This window comes from Diplotaxodon limnothrissa, linkage group LG15, assembly GCF_057381915.1.
Source record: "Diplotaxodon limnothrissa isolate DT_005_m linkage group LG15, D_limnothrissa_male_GT1.1, whole genome shotgun sequence".
Classification (NCBI taxonomy): domain Eukaryota; kingdom Metazoa; phylum Chordata; class Actinopteri; order Cichliformes; family Cichlidae; genus Diplotaxodon; species Diplotaxodon limnothrissa.
In genome coordinates this window covers 26,153,459-26,166,499 of record NC_140610.1, presented here as the reverse complement: position 1 = coordinate 26,166,499, position 13,041 = coordinate 26,153,459, and the positions used below count along the sequence as shown (strand labels likewise).

The following is a 13,041-nucleotide window of genomic DNA, read 5'->3' as shown; positions in this document are numbered from 1 at the left end:
CCAGTCTGCTCCTGTCCTGGAAAAATCGGTGCTAAATCAAACACGTGGATCCATTTGCTGTGGTAACCCTGGGGGAAATAGGTAAGAGTGCGACAGAAATCCCTTCTCCGCTCACTTTTACAGATATGTACATATGATGGAGAATCAGAAGGGATCCGATTTTTGGAGCTGAAATTTTTCAGGTTTTTGTTGGTAGTCTTCTCGATTGGTCATGGTTGTGCAGGCAAAGAATAAAATCCAATCAAATCGGCTAAAACTATTTAACTTTTTATCTTCCTTGTTAAAAACAGTGGCTAAACAAGGATTTTTGACCTAAAGTTATCAGGCTAGTTTTCAACTGCTTCTTCTCTGCTTCAGTCTGCAGCAGCTGATCCAAGTCGTGACTTGAAGTTAAGTCAATCTAGAGTCAAAATAGCTCCATGAAAAATTGTGTTTTATTAAAAAACTCAAAGACAAATGCTGCATTTCCATGAAATATCCACCATAAGACACAGGAAGGAACCAACAGCTGCCTAAATGAAGTGAATCCGATGGCCACCCGGAGGGTAAGGAATCAATCTCAGGACTTCTGGTGCGGTTCGTTAAAAGCTCAGCTGGGATTTCTGCATCACTTAAAGTTAACGGGCTGAATCCTGTAAAGCAGAGCTTGCTTGGTTAAGGTGCATCGCTGCATCAAATAGTAGACGGGAAACTGGCTGAAGGTGTTTTTAAGGGTTATGGTGAACTTTGGCTAACTAAGCTAAACCTTTTTCTTTTTTTAAGAACACTTTCAACATGGCGCAGTGATGTAGGAGTGATAACCTCAGCTCACGCTTTCCTAAAGCAGCTGCAGCTGATTTCATCACTAATTTCCCAGCTGATGAGAATCCCAATATAGCTTTAGTCAGGATACCCCACACACTCATCCGGCAGCATTATGCTGGAGTCTGCTGGATGTCACATGTTTCCTTCAGTTTGAGAGCCACGCGGTGCAGCTCCTGTCAAAATTAGTCCAAAAACAGGACTGGACACCGGTGGCCTTTTCAATTCACTGCTTTCTTACCCTGACACATCAGAGCACCCCACACGGTGACGGGCGACCGGGGCTGAGCATTTCGGTGTGTGGGTAAAACTTAGCCTTGTGCGGACATATTGATTTATGGCCCCAATTCAAAACTACTAGAAACACGGAGTGGGCACAATGAGGCGAGAACAGAAGAAGAAATATGCCTGAATATGGAAGTCAGCAGGAATACCTGAAGAAGGAATGATCCAGATTTTTTAAATGGTACATTTCAGTCTATTAAAAATACCAAATTCATAGAATAATGGAAATCAAAAACTTGATTAATAAAATGTTAGTAAATTTCACTCTTTGCCGTTTTAATCAAGTTAAATCCAGCGAATTCATTTTTCACAGTTTCATGGCAGAAGTCTAAAGGCCAGCCTGACTCGGTTTTACGCTCTTGTGCATCTAATTACTCTCAGCAAGCATCGCTGGTAATGTTTAAACCTGAGTGAGTGTCACAATGTTAAACTAAGTTCTGGGGACACAGATCGTCCCCAGAACCTCTGCTAAAAGACATTTTGGAGTACTGTTATGTTTATATGGTGGTGAGAAGGCTGACGTACACTCAGGAAGGTTATATTACTCATTTGGTTTGTCTTTAGCTGGATTACTCAACGTTTGGGAAATTTGCATGAAAACTTCTAAAATGGAGACCTTTAAAAAACCAGCTGAGTGTACACATGTATTTATGAATGTGGATAAATATGAGTCTGGGAGCGTGTTTTGGTCTGAGAACTAAAACCTGTTCAGCAGATGCTAACACAGGAACACCCACATACACCCATACACACAAAACATTGGTTCTTTCATCCTTTGAGTGTTACCTCAGTAAGTCAGCTGGCTCATTACAAACAGCACAGGTGGGTGATGTTACCTGGTTGGGGATGTGCAGGTTGAAGTCTAATCCACAGACAAACTCTGAATGATGCTCTACAGTATCCAGGAGAGGCTGTTGTCGGCTATAATCCCAAAACCTACAAACACACACACACAAATATTTGATCATTTTCAAGCTGCAGCATGTCAAAGACAAACGAAGAGCTCAGTGTTTTTCCATTCAATGCAATGACAAACTGCTGAGGAGGAGGAGGAGGAGAGGGACGAAGAGAAAAAGATGTTAGAAGTTTAGGTAACAGAGTGGGACCAAAGCGACGACCCCAAGTGTTCTCTGTGCTGTTTATAGCTAAAGATATGGTGCATCATTATTTCATCACCATTCATTCATTCATTCATTCATGTTTCTGCCATAGACTACACACCTATACTTATTATTCAGGTGCGACTAGAGAGACTTTGCATGATTCACAGTTCAAAATAATTCTTATTTATGAGGCCACCCTCCCTTCCATAACATCCATAACAAAACAAAACGGTAAGATGCATATTGCATAAAAAAGGTGCTTAATGACCACAGAGGATCCTTCAAGCTTTTTTTGCAATGCCAGGTCTCAGATCAAGAAGCATCCCGACAGCATGCGCTGTGGAGACAGAATGCCAGAAACCAACTCAAAGTTCACTTCATCATTATTGTGCACCGATTCTAAAATCCTATTATACTACGAGCAAAAGAAAAGGAAGAACCAGAGTCGATGCTTTAAAGGCTTAAAGAGGAGGAGATGTGAGTGAGAGAGCAATCTCCAAAATGAGGTTATGAAAAATAAAGACGTGACAGAGCGAGCGAGGTAAGTGCAAATAAAACACAGTATCCAGACCCCGGCACGGCGGCCAATCACTCTAATTGAAAGACTACTTCTCTTTCTGGTTGTAAGTGTGTGTGTGTGTGTGTGTGTGTTTAAGCCCTGACGCAGCAAACACTCCCTCCAGACTCATCCACTTTGCAAATGTAATTAAATCATTTTCAGAGGGAACACTGCAGCTCTCACTGGGCTCCATTAGGCCCATATTAATACTGAGGCCCCACCCACCCACACACGCACACACACAGAGTGATAGGTGTCTGGGGACAGTCGAGCATTTAGTGATATTATGTGCTGAGTGTGTTGGTGTAAATCACTGTTCATGCTCAATTTCTTGCACTTGTACATGTTTCTGTGTGTGTGTGTTTGCTCTTATACACACTAATTTACTTAACGAGCTTAACAAGAGTTTTTTTTCATAATTCACACTCATGAAGATAAAAATTCTGAGGACCTGAAATAAACAACACAACAGCACTTTCAAAACAAGCTTTTAAATTTACAACACTTGTGATGAGTCAAGAGATTTTGAGATTTTATTTTATTTTATTGGCCTTTTTCAGCTTTATTAGACAGATCAGTGAAGAAACGACAGAAAAGCAGGGGCAGAGAGAGAAGGGGGAAGACATGCGGCAAAGGGCCGCAGGTCGTACTTGAACCTGGGCTGGCCGTTCTGCCATATGGCATGCGGGCGCCCGCTCAACACGCTGAGCTAAACCGGCACCCGAGATTTTGAGATCTTGATTATTTCGTACAGAAAGTAAAAACAATTTCTACAAATATATCAGTGAACCGGGCCCAGTGCCTTTATATTTCAAATAAAGGATCCACGATCTCTTCCAGAGACTCCTGCATGAAGCAGAGGAGGACTGCTGCTGCTTCAACCTATTAACCCTGTTTCCAAAGAAAAACCAACATCCCAACATTCATCCATCATCAGGACCCTGAAAACAGAAACATCTGGACACTGGTGCTGAGCCAGTTGTCTTTTAAAAACATTGTGTGACCTCTTGGAAAATTGAGACTTTCTGAAATAAAGTCTCAGTTTAATGAGATTTTTCTTATTATCATCTAATGATTTAATGCTCAAATATTGGGATAAAAACAAAATCAGCTCGATTTCTACATTTTCCACAGTATCGATATCTAAAAGCATGAGCCACTGCAGTCAGCTCATAGCTGCTAGATAATTATTCTGCCTCTTAATGCACTGAATGGGACCTCTGTGACAGAACTGTCCTGTGAAGCACTGTGGGGGAATAAATCTGTTTGAGCACAGAAAGCACAAGCTTCACTGCGGTTATGAAAAATGAATGAAAACATACAGATATTAGTTAACTGATGTTTCATTCACTTTATCACGAACTATTAATATAACTGTTTATCCTTCATTTTTGAATGGTAAACAGCATGAAAACACAATGTTGCATGAATGAACATCAGAGACAACTTTGCTCTTCTCTGTCTTGGGGAAGTTGAACACTGCCCAGAGTTACCTCTGTCAGGGAGGAGTCACACATTTGTGTTGCTTTGATGCCAGATGTTTGGGGTTTGTGTTTACAAGAACCACAACCAATCCGATCTTTAAGTCTTACGTCATTAGTCGTGCCTGGGCCTAAACTCCGCTGCAGGTCCCTAAGTCACACAATCACTGCGGCGTCACTGAGAGTTAAAACTGTCCAACTCCTTTCATCTGTAATAAAATGATCAGCGTTGTTGCTCTACCAGGTGTAAAAATTAAGTTTAACATCCAGGCATCCATGAAAACCAAATTTATGAAATGTAACGGAGTTAGAAGTTAGCAGGGAGTTAGCTCGCTAGTTTCCATCTAAATATAAAATATACCATGTTGTGGCTGAGAGATTTACAAAACAAATTAAAACGTACAGCTCTGCTATCACTTCCAACATAAATAAAGACAGAAAACAAAATAGCAGTGACGTTTGTAGGGTTACTGAAATTGGGTTAGCTGGTATATAATGATGTGCTACTTGATCGCTAGCGACACAGCTATGTTAGCATAATATAAACAGTGAAGCTAGACGATGAACGCTAACTTTTTTCCACTCAAAGTTAACGCGGGTGTTCCCGAAGGTTCAGGACAAACGCAATCGCATGGAAGGATGCGGTAAACGGACCGAACTTCAGTCGGGAGAACAGGTGAGATAATCCAACCACAATACGAGGTTAGTTATTAATATACTGCTGCATGGGCTGGGCTGCAGTTACATCATAAGGTTTTGAAAACTGAGCTTTAAAATGATTAGTGGTAATAAAACCCGAGAGAGGCCGACAGTGATCACTGACTGTTTTTAGGGCTTGTTGAGATTAAATAGAACAAGACACAAAGCATTAAAACATGTAAAAAACACAAAAGCCTTATTAAACACAGAGTACTTTGGGCCCGGAAGCAGGATTCATTACGTCATCACCCAAAGACCGGATTCCTTCCATTAGCAGTTAGTACGAGCCAAGATAGCTTTTATCATATTGGACTAGAGCAGGGGTGGGGAGCTCCAGTCTCAAGGCCCCGTCTCCTGCAGGTTTTAGATCTCACCCTGGGTCAACACACCGGAATCAAATGATCAGGTCATTACCAGGCCTCTGGAGAACTTCAAGACATTGAGGACGCAATTTAGAGTGCCCCCCCGGACTAGAGTAAAAATAGGATGACAAACTCCTTGTGACGAGGGAAAGATTAATCTGTGGTTGTCCCGTGATTACACTGAATTTTCTTCTTTGTTTGATGACGAACTGCAAGTAATTCCAGCAACCAACTAAAGGCCCAGATGTTGATCGTGTAACACCCTCAGCGTCTTTTGACTGCAGAGTAACTGCACAGATTGTCTGGTGGGAGGCAACCCGTCTCCAAACAGTTGCAGCCCAATTTGGACTGACTGCAGTCTCTCAGACAGATTGCTCTGTCATGGTCTCAGCTGCAGGTCAGTCTGTGATGTTGGAGATCTTTGATAAACAGATGAATTATGAGGGAAGAAAAATACAGTCAGTTTGATCCACCATCTGGAACGCATCTGCTAATAATTAAATCATACCTGGATAGAAGAACATATAGGGGAACACTATCAGTCATGGATGGGCCTCCCCAGAGCCAGATCTCTGTGAGATCATCCTGACAGAGAACAGAACAAAAGGCAGAAACATCCAAAGAAGAGCTTTGAACATCCTTCATGAACCCTGGAGAACTGATCCTGAAGATCCTCACAGAGCTGACATAGAGCTGAAGAATAAAGGCACTCATACTTAATATTCACTCTGAAGCTCGTTAGAATAGTACAAGCTCTGTTTTTACTGTATATGCTGTATATGTATATCCATGTATGTTTCAATAAATCATCCACCTGCCAAAACATAAAGAATAATGGGTGGCTCAAGACTTTTACACAGTACTGTAAGTGATGACTAGTTTTTTGGGATCCAATCATAAAGTTGCACATTCTTACTAATCAATCGATCATCACTGCAACAAAAACGAGAGTCATCAGGTTAAATGTGAGGAAGAGGAAGTGGGATCTTCAGATTATGTTATAGATGACAGCAGGTCATGCGTTTGTGTGTTTGTGTGAACATACGTGACACCCAGTGACTGTCTCACTTAGACAAACACAACATGTTATTTGGAGAAATGAAGCTTGGCCGTCTTTTGTCTGCATTTTCCATGGTAGGTGATTATTTAGCCGCTTTTGTGTTTTATTCTATAGAACTATCCATTCACCTGCCAGCTTTGTGCATTACTATAAAACTCATTAACTCACAGCATGGGGGGAGGGGGGTCACGAGGGCGAAAATAAAGGGCAAAGGCTGTAAAAATAACAGAACGTGTACACAACAACATTAAAGATAAGATGACAACGAGACAGAAATGTAAAGAGAACGTGCCCATTAAGCTCATGGCTCTGATCAGTTTAATTTAAACAGGAAATTAATGTTAAGGGTCTCACACACACACACACAAATACACGCACGCGGCAGATTGTGTTATCTAAAGCAAACACGAGACGTTATAAAAGGAAAACATGATCTCAGAGTCTCCGTTTCAAACTAAACACCAACTCTGTGTGTTTCAAAAGAGCCCGCAGAGAAGAAAGGCTTAATTAAAAGTCATATATTTTGGATTGTGGTGCTGAAGTCAATCTTTAATATGAAGTATAATATATAAAGCAAGCCTAAAAAAAGAAAGGAAAAGACGATTAATTACATGTATTAAATGTACCGCGATTGTTCTCTGACAGGATTGAAATGCAGAGCTGCATTATAGATCTTTTATAGCCTTAATTTTGCTAAGCTTGCAAATCTTAATCTAATTTATTTGACATTAATGTGTAGGGCGATATGAATGTAGCACAGCATTTACTCTCAGCTTACCTGCCCCTGAATCTTTAAAATACAACTGAAGAACCAAAGAAGAGAAGAAAAAAAACCACGAAAACACTAAAAACACATACTGGAACACTTGTTTTCTGGCTGGCATCACTTTACTGTGGCCTAAAAGAGTCTAAAAGTGTTTGTGCAGAGCATTTTAAACTACATTAATACATTCATGATGAGAAAAATCCCTGAAATCTACGCCGTAACATTCCACGTGACCTGATGTGCACCTCCCATGAAATGTAATTACACTTGAATGGCGTGGAAGGTTGGAGCATAGGGTTAAAAGGATTTTCTGGTGACATCGTAGTTAGGACGTAGATTTCCCGCAGAAGCCTAAATCAAACTTCAAGCACAGCAGGACAGAAAGTGATTAAAACAACTATGTGTGTGTGTGTGTGTGTGTGTGTGTGTGTGTGTGTGTGTGTGTGTGTGTGTGTTGGTATATTTGCATGTATATCCGTGAGTGTACAGGTGGATTAGGCGAGTGTTTGCTTCCACACGTGTCTCAACACAAAGGGAAGCCCACAGAAGCAGGGATGTTTACTGAGTCAGAGTTCAAACCTAACGTAGCACCTTTTTTAGTACTGACCACTGAAACTGCCTAAAGTTCACTTTAGCTGCAGCAGTGGTGGTGGTGTGTTTAGGATAATATTCACAAGCATTTAAACGCTTTCAGTTATTCACCTGATTAACTTTAGGAAAACAAAATGGTTTTGGTTCAAATCAGTGAATATTTTGTGTATGATGGCTCACTCAGGACAGGACGGCAACCGCCCCATGACTAGAAAAAAACGATTACAAGTAGCTGCGGTAACAAACTGAGTTTGAACATGCCTCACCTTTAATCTCTCTTTGCGCAGACCGTTCTCATTCCCAACGCGTAACATACCGACGATTTGTCATGTCTCGAGGCATCCCATAGGAACGCGAAAGGTGACCTTCCGCGTCCCTATGATACGCGCCGGATTGTGGATGGCATACAATGGAACGACACTCCTGGCGGTAACACGCATTCCAGCCGTGTCCAACTCTAACCTTTATCCTAACCTTAACCACAATCTTAATCGTATTAGATAGTGTTTTCCAAAGCGATTAATGATTGGGAAATCATTAATCGCTGAGAACGTGTTGCTCTGCGCCCACTGTCAACCACAGGTCGCCTGGCGGAAGGCTATCTGTCTCCCAACAATCCCGGTCTGACTCGGAGTGACTGCAGTCCGACTCAGACAGTTCGGTGACTTTTCGAATTTCTCTTTCAGATCTGTGAGGTTCTCTCTGGACTCTGAATGAAAGGCATTAACATGAATATCTGTGCATGAAGATTTACGATTTTCACCAGTTTATCACCACAAACAGACTGCATGTAATAACCAGTTCACCCACTCAGTTGACCCCATTCAGTCACAAACTGAGAAACTGAATCCATCTTATTGGCATTTTATTGCCTTGACAAATTTGCTTTGCAGACAGCAGCAGACCTGCTCCCCGTCTACAAAGCAACTGCTTCAGACAATGACTTTGACCATGCTGCGGTCTCAAACCATTGTTTCCCCCCCGTGACTACGACATTAATGAAACATGTTAATAATTAAAATTTCACAATGAGTGCCCAAAACATAAATAATGTATACATCCATAATCCATCCTTAACTGCTTATTTGATCTAAGTTTGCAGGGCTTGCCCAGAGACAGAGGGCCAACAGAAAGACAGACAATAACTCATGCTCAGATTCACACCTGCACAGAATTCAGAATGTTTGGACATGGAGGCAGTCGGAGCGCTCGCAGCGAGCATTAGCAACAATGCTAACAGATGTTCTAGTGTGACCCCAAATACCAACAAGTGAGGAAAATCACTCACTGCTGTGTGTGTGAGAGCTTGTGGACCTGAATGTGAAGAGGGGCGTTTCCTCCTTTTGGGGTTATTAGAGCCCACAACTGTCACACCTGAGGGATGCTTACACACACACACACACACACACACACACACACACACACACACACAGCTGACAATGGGTGATAATTGTCTTCATATCCTGTGTTTGGAGTATTCAACGCAAAACAAACATGCATCACGTTGCTATTGAAGAAGCACACACACACACACACACACACACACACACACACACACACACACAAACATGCACACATCGGGTATTCATATCTTGTGGGGACATCTAATTAACATAATGTTTTCCCGAGCCCCTTCTCCTAACCCTAACCATGAAACATGAATGCCTAACCCTCAGCCTAAACCTAACCATAACCCAAATGTAACTCTGTCAATAAAACCACATTTTGAGTCTCAAAGTTGTCTTCAAACTTGTGGGGACCAGGATTTTGCATAGTAAACTTCCAATTTTTGGTCCCCACAAAGATGTGAATGCACGCTCACACACATACACAGACACACACACCTGTTTGGTCAATCAATCACCTCTAGGATGATATCAATCAGTTACTTCCTGCTGCTGTTACAAAAACGACTTGATACCAAAACTAGGAGCAACATAGAGCTTTTAAGCTCTATGTTGCTGAGCCGTTCATCACTCTTTGTGGGTTTATGATTACAAACAGCTGCTTTCCTATTACATGCAGGTATTAAGACAGTTCAAAGTGGACCCGCTCTGCTGGTTTTGCCGTGTTTTCATCTTAAGCTCTGCGTGATTTGGTGAATTACGTTTCTCTGCATGACTCAATTGCTCCTGCAGCTGACAAGACACCAAACAAAGGATGAAAGGAAAGATTGGTGGCGAGCTGAAAGAGGGAGCCCGCGGAAATAAACAGCAGACATTTAAGATGCCAAACATAACTGAGGGAAAAACAGCTAAAACGCCAAAGGGAAGACGGACAGCTCAAAGCGGGACGTGCCGTTAGCTGGGTCTGTGTCAGACCCCGTGTTTTATTGATCCGAGCTTTAATTGGCTCAGATACTCTATGTAGACTGCTGGGCTGCCCTGACACACACACACACACACACACACACACACACACACACACACAACCACCTGCCAGATTCCAGCAGATTTTTGCTTGCGGCTGTGAGCTCGTCAGCATCTGCAGTAATAATCCACAGAAACACTAAGAAAGCACCAAACAAAGGTTTTTACTGTTGCCGTCCTTTACAATGAAGCCCCGAGGCTGCAGAGAAAGATTTCTGGCATAAAAGTGACGATTACAAATGATTTAGGACAATAAATTCTGAAAAACACTTTGTATATGCAAGGAAGGTTTGCTGAATACAAACAGGCAGCAGCACTTCAACACTCAAATTATACCGTGCAATACAAGCACTTTAAATACTTTCATGTTTTATCTATTACGCAGACACTCAGACTCAAAATCAGACAGAGACGTAAAGAAATTCTCGAGAACAACGATCTGACCCAAACAGAGCCCTGATCGCGGCGACGCGAAGCACAAGAAGAACAAAGTCAATCTAAAACAAGACCAAGAGCACAAAACCAATTCCACAACTGGATAATCATAATGGACTCGGGCTGGGATCACACGAAGAAACAGAAGAAACCAAAATAATGTGTTTACAAGTTTTATTTATATACCACCGAATCACAACTACTGTTGCCTCCGTTGTTTCTCCATCAGTACTTTATATTGTAAAGATGATAATACAGAGAAAGAGTGGGAAGGAAAAACTCCCTTGGTCGCGTATCCATCATTTATTTATTCTGGTCAAAGCTGATTCTGACTAGAAAAAAATGAAAAGAACTGAAGAGGCAGAGGAACCAGAGAGAGACTACATGAAGGAAAAGTTTGTGCCAAGGACAAAATTAAGCGCCAAACCAGACTGAAAGCGATCTAAACTTGGTCCGAACGGATTCTGGTATTTATTTTTCATATGAAAATGCTGTAGGTACAGATAGTGGTTTCTTAGTTACCTCCAGCTGCTTATTACCACATAATGGACCTTGTTACAGATGTGTTATCTGAAACATCGTTTAGACTTTTAAAGGCGGATGTCATTATGTCCAAGTTTTATTTATAACTTGAGACTTCACTCATCATGATAATTGTAATCAAGGACACTTCATATCAACCAAAACTGATCTTCTGTATAATAAAGAATAAATTTAATGAACAAAGCATTAAAATTAGTTCCCATTTCAACTTTTAATACTTGTAATCATTCAACTGTCTTCATATCATGTTAGCATGAGAGTCTTTCCCATCTGTGCCTCTCAACATCATCATTGTATTTATTATAATCGTATCTGAGGTTGTCCGCAAACTACAGAGGGAAGAGAAAATAAGTGGAGGCCACACAGCAGCATCGCTTCTGCAGGGACGGTTGGAGATACCGGATCTCACGTCAGCACCTTCTCCACTGGCTGTCATTATGTAATGCTAACACTGTTAGCAAAGCATCTGAAAGAAGCTTGCGTCTCTTAAAAAAAATCAATTATTTTAGATCATCTTCCATCCGGCAGCTCTGCATAATTAGCATACAAGCTTCACATCCTGTCTTTATTAAAGATAAACTTAGAGTTTGAATGCTTTTTGTTCGTTTCTTAAGCGTGTGCAGCACAGAGATGCATCGAGCAACATGAGCAGAGACCCGCTGTCACTCATTTTCCATCGTACATCCACTGTTACAACGTTGGATCTTCTTAAAACATCATCCCTGCAAACTAAACACTCCCTCAGCTTTCCGGTTGCTCCAAACACTCAAGTCAACCAGTTGTTTCTGTCCCGTTAAGCTGCATGATGTCACAGAGAGGGCGTAACCCTAAAGTGGTCATCTCGGGGCAGAGTGATCCGCCTGGTTCGAAAGACATTGCGGCCAGCTTTGGGAACCCCTCTGAGAATTTCTCAGAACTTGAAGCAACATCTTCAAATTAGTTATTTTGTCAGAGCAACAGTCCCCAAAACAAACACATTCCTCACATTAGAGAAGAAAAAACTACTGAGTGGTTTAAATGACTCATCGACTGCCAGACTGCTTCCTCATTCGTTTTCCTTTCACTGATTAATCACTGTTAAACAACGTCTTGCTCCAGGCCGGACAACAGGGCAACCTCACCTTTCATCCATCTTACTGCATCCATCATCTGCCCGCACAGCCTGACAGACGCACAGAACAACATCGATTCCTCTGTGGTTTTAAAGAGCCGAGCGGACAGAGAGGACGGATCAGATATATTCTCATGAGAAGCACAGAGGCAGTCTCCCTTGAAATTACACATTTTATTAACTCATCCTCTGTGGCCCAATAAAGGAGCAGCTCATCCTTCCTCTGTGTCCGTCCCTCCATCTCACACACTGGTTAACTTTACCGCAAATTCTCCCTCAGTGTCCTGACTCGTTGCTTCTGCCATGATGACACCATCCATTCCCTTTGGCAGTAACTGAAAGGAAAGGAGCAGAAATACTGTGCAGGCCACATCACATCGCCGCTCCTTTAACCTCGAAAGAAAGTTCCTTTCAAAGAATCAAATTTGCATGACAAAAACTTTACAGGTTATCTTAAAGACCCAGAGAGGAGACTCATTTCTGCAGAAATGTTAACATTACTCTGCAGGTGTAGGTCATCCACACCGTGCACATGCTGCACGCCCCAGCCCTGAAATAACCGCTGGCACCTGGATTCCTCTTTGTAACTTAAAGCCGACCTCGGAGTTTATTTGTCCAGAGTAGATGCTCGTTCTTCCACATGATGTACTGGCTCACTGGGAATTTGGACTTTTTCACACATTCTTTGGTACCCAGGGCTTTCAGCTGGGGGGTAAAAACGAGCGGAAACCACAAGGAGCTGTGAAGATGGTTGGAGTTTGCTCGTGTTTTTGTCCATTTTGTCTCAAGTGAAGTCGAAGCTTCAGGAAACGTCGAACTCAGGTGATCTCTTCATTTATTTAAGTCTGATTTATTTGAGATGTTTCAAATTTCAGA

At 41.9% G+C, this 13,041-nt stretch overlaps 1 protein-coding gene across 2 annotated transcripts in view; it reads right to left on the bottom strand.

Moving 5' to 3' along the window:
* Nucleotides 1-13,041, bottom strand: part of pex7 (peroxisomal biogenesis factor 7) — a 43,400-nt gene that overhangs the window by 11,651 nt on the left and 18,708 nt on the right. For both annotated transcript variants that reach the window (XM_085372458.1, XM_085372459.1), the window contains one exon: nucleotides 1,923-2,022. In XM_085372458.1, the coding sequence (XP_085228584.1) occupies nucleotides 1,923-2,022 (100 nt within the window). The remainder of the gene's footprint in view (nucleotides 1-1,922; nucleotides 2,023-13,041) is intronic.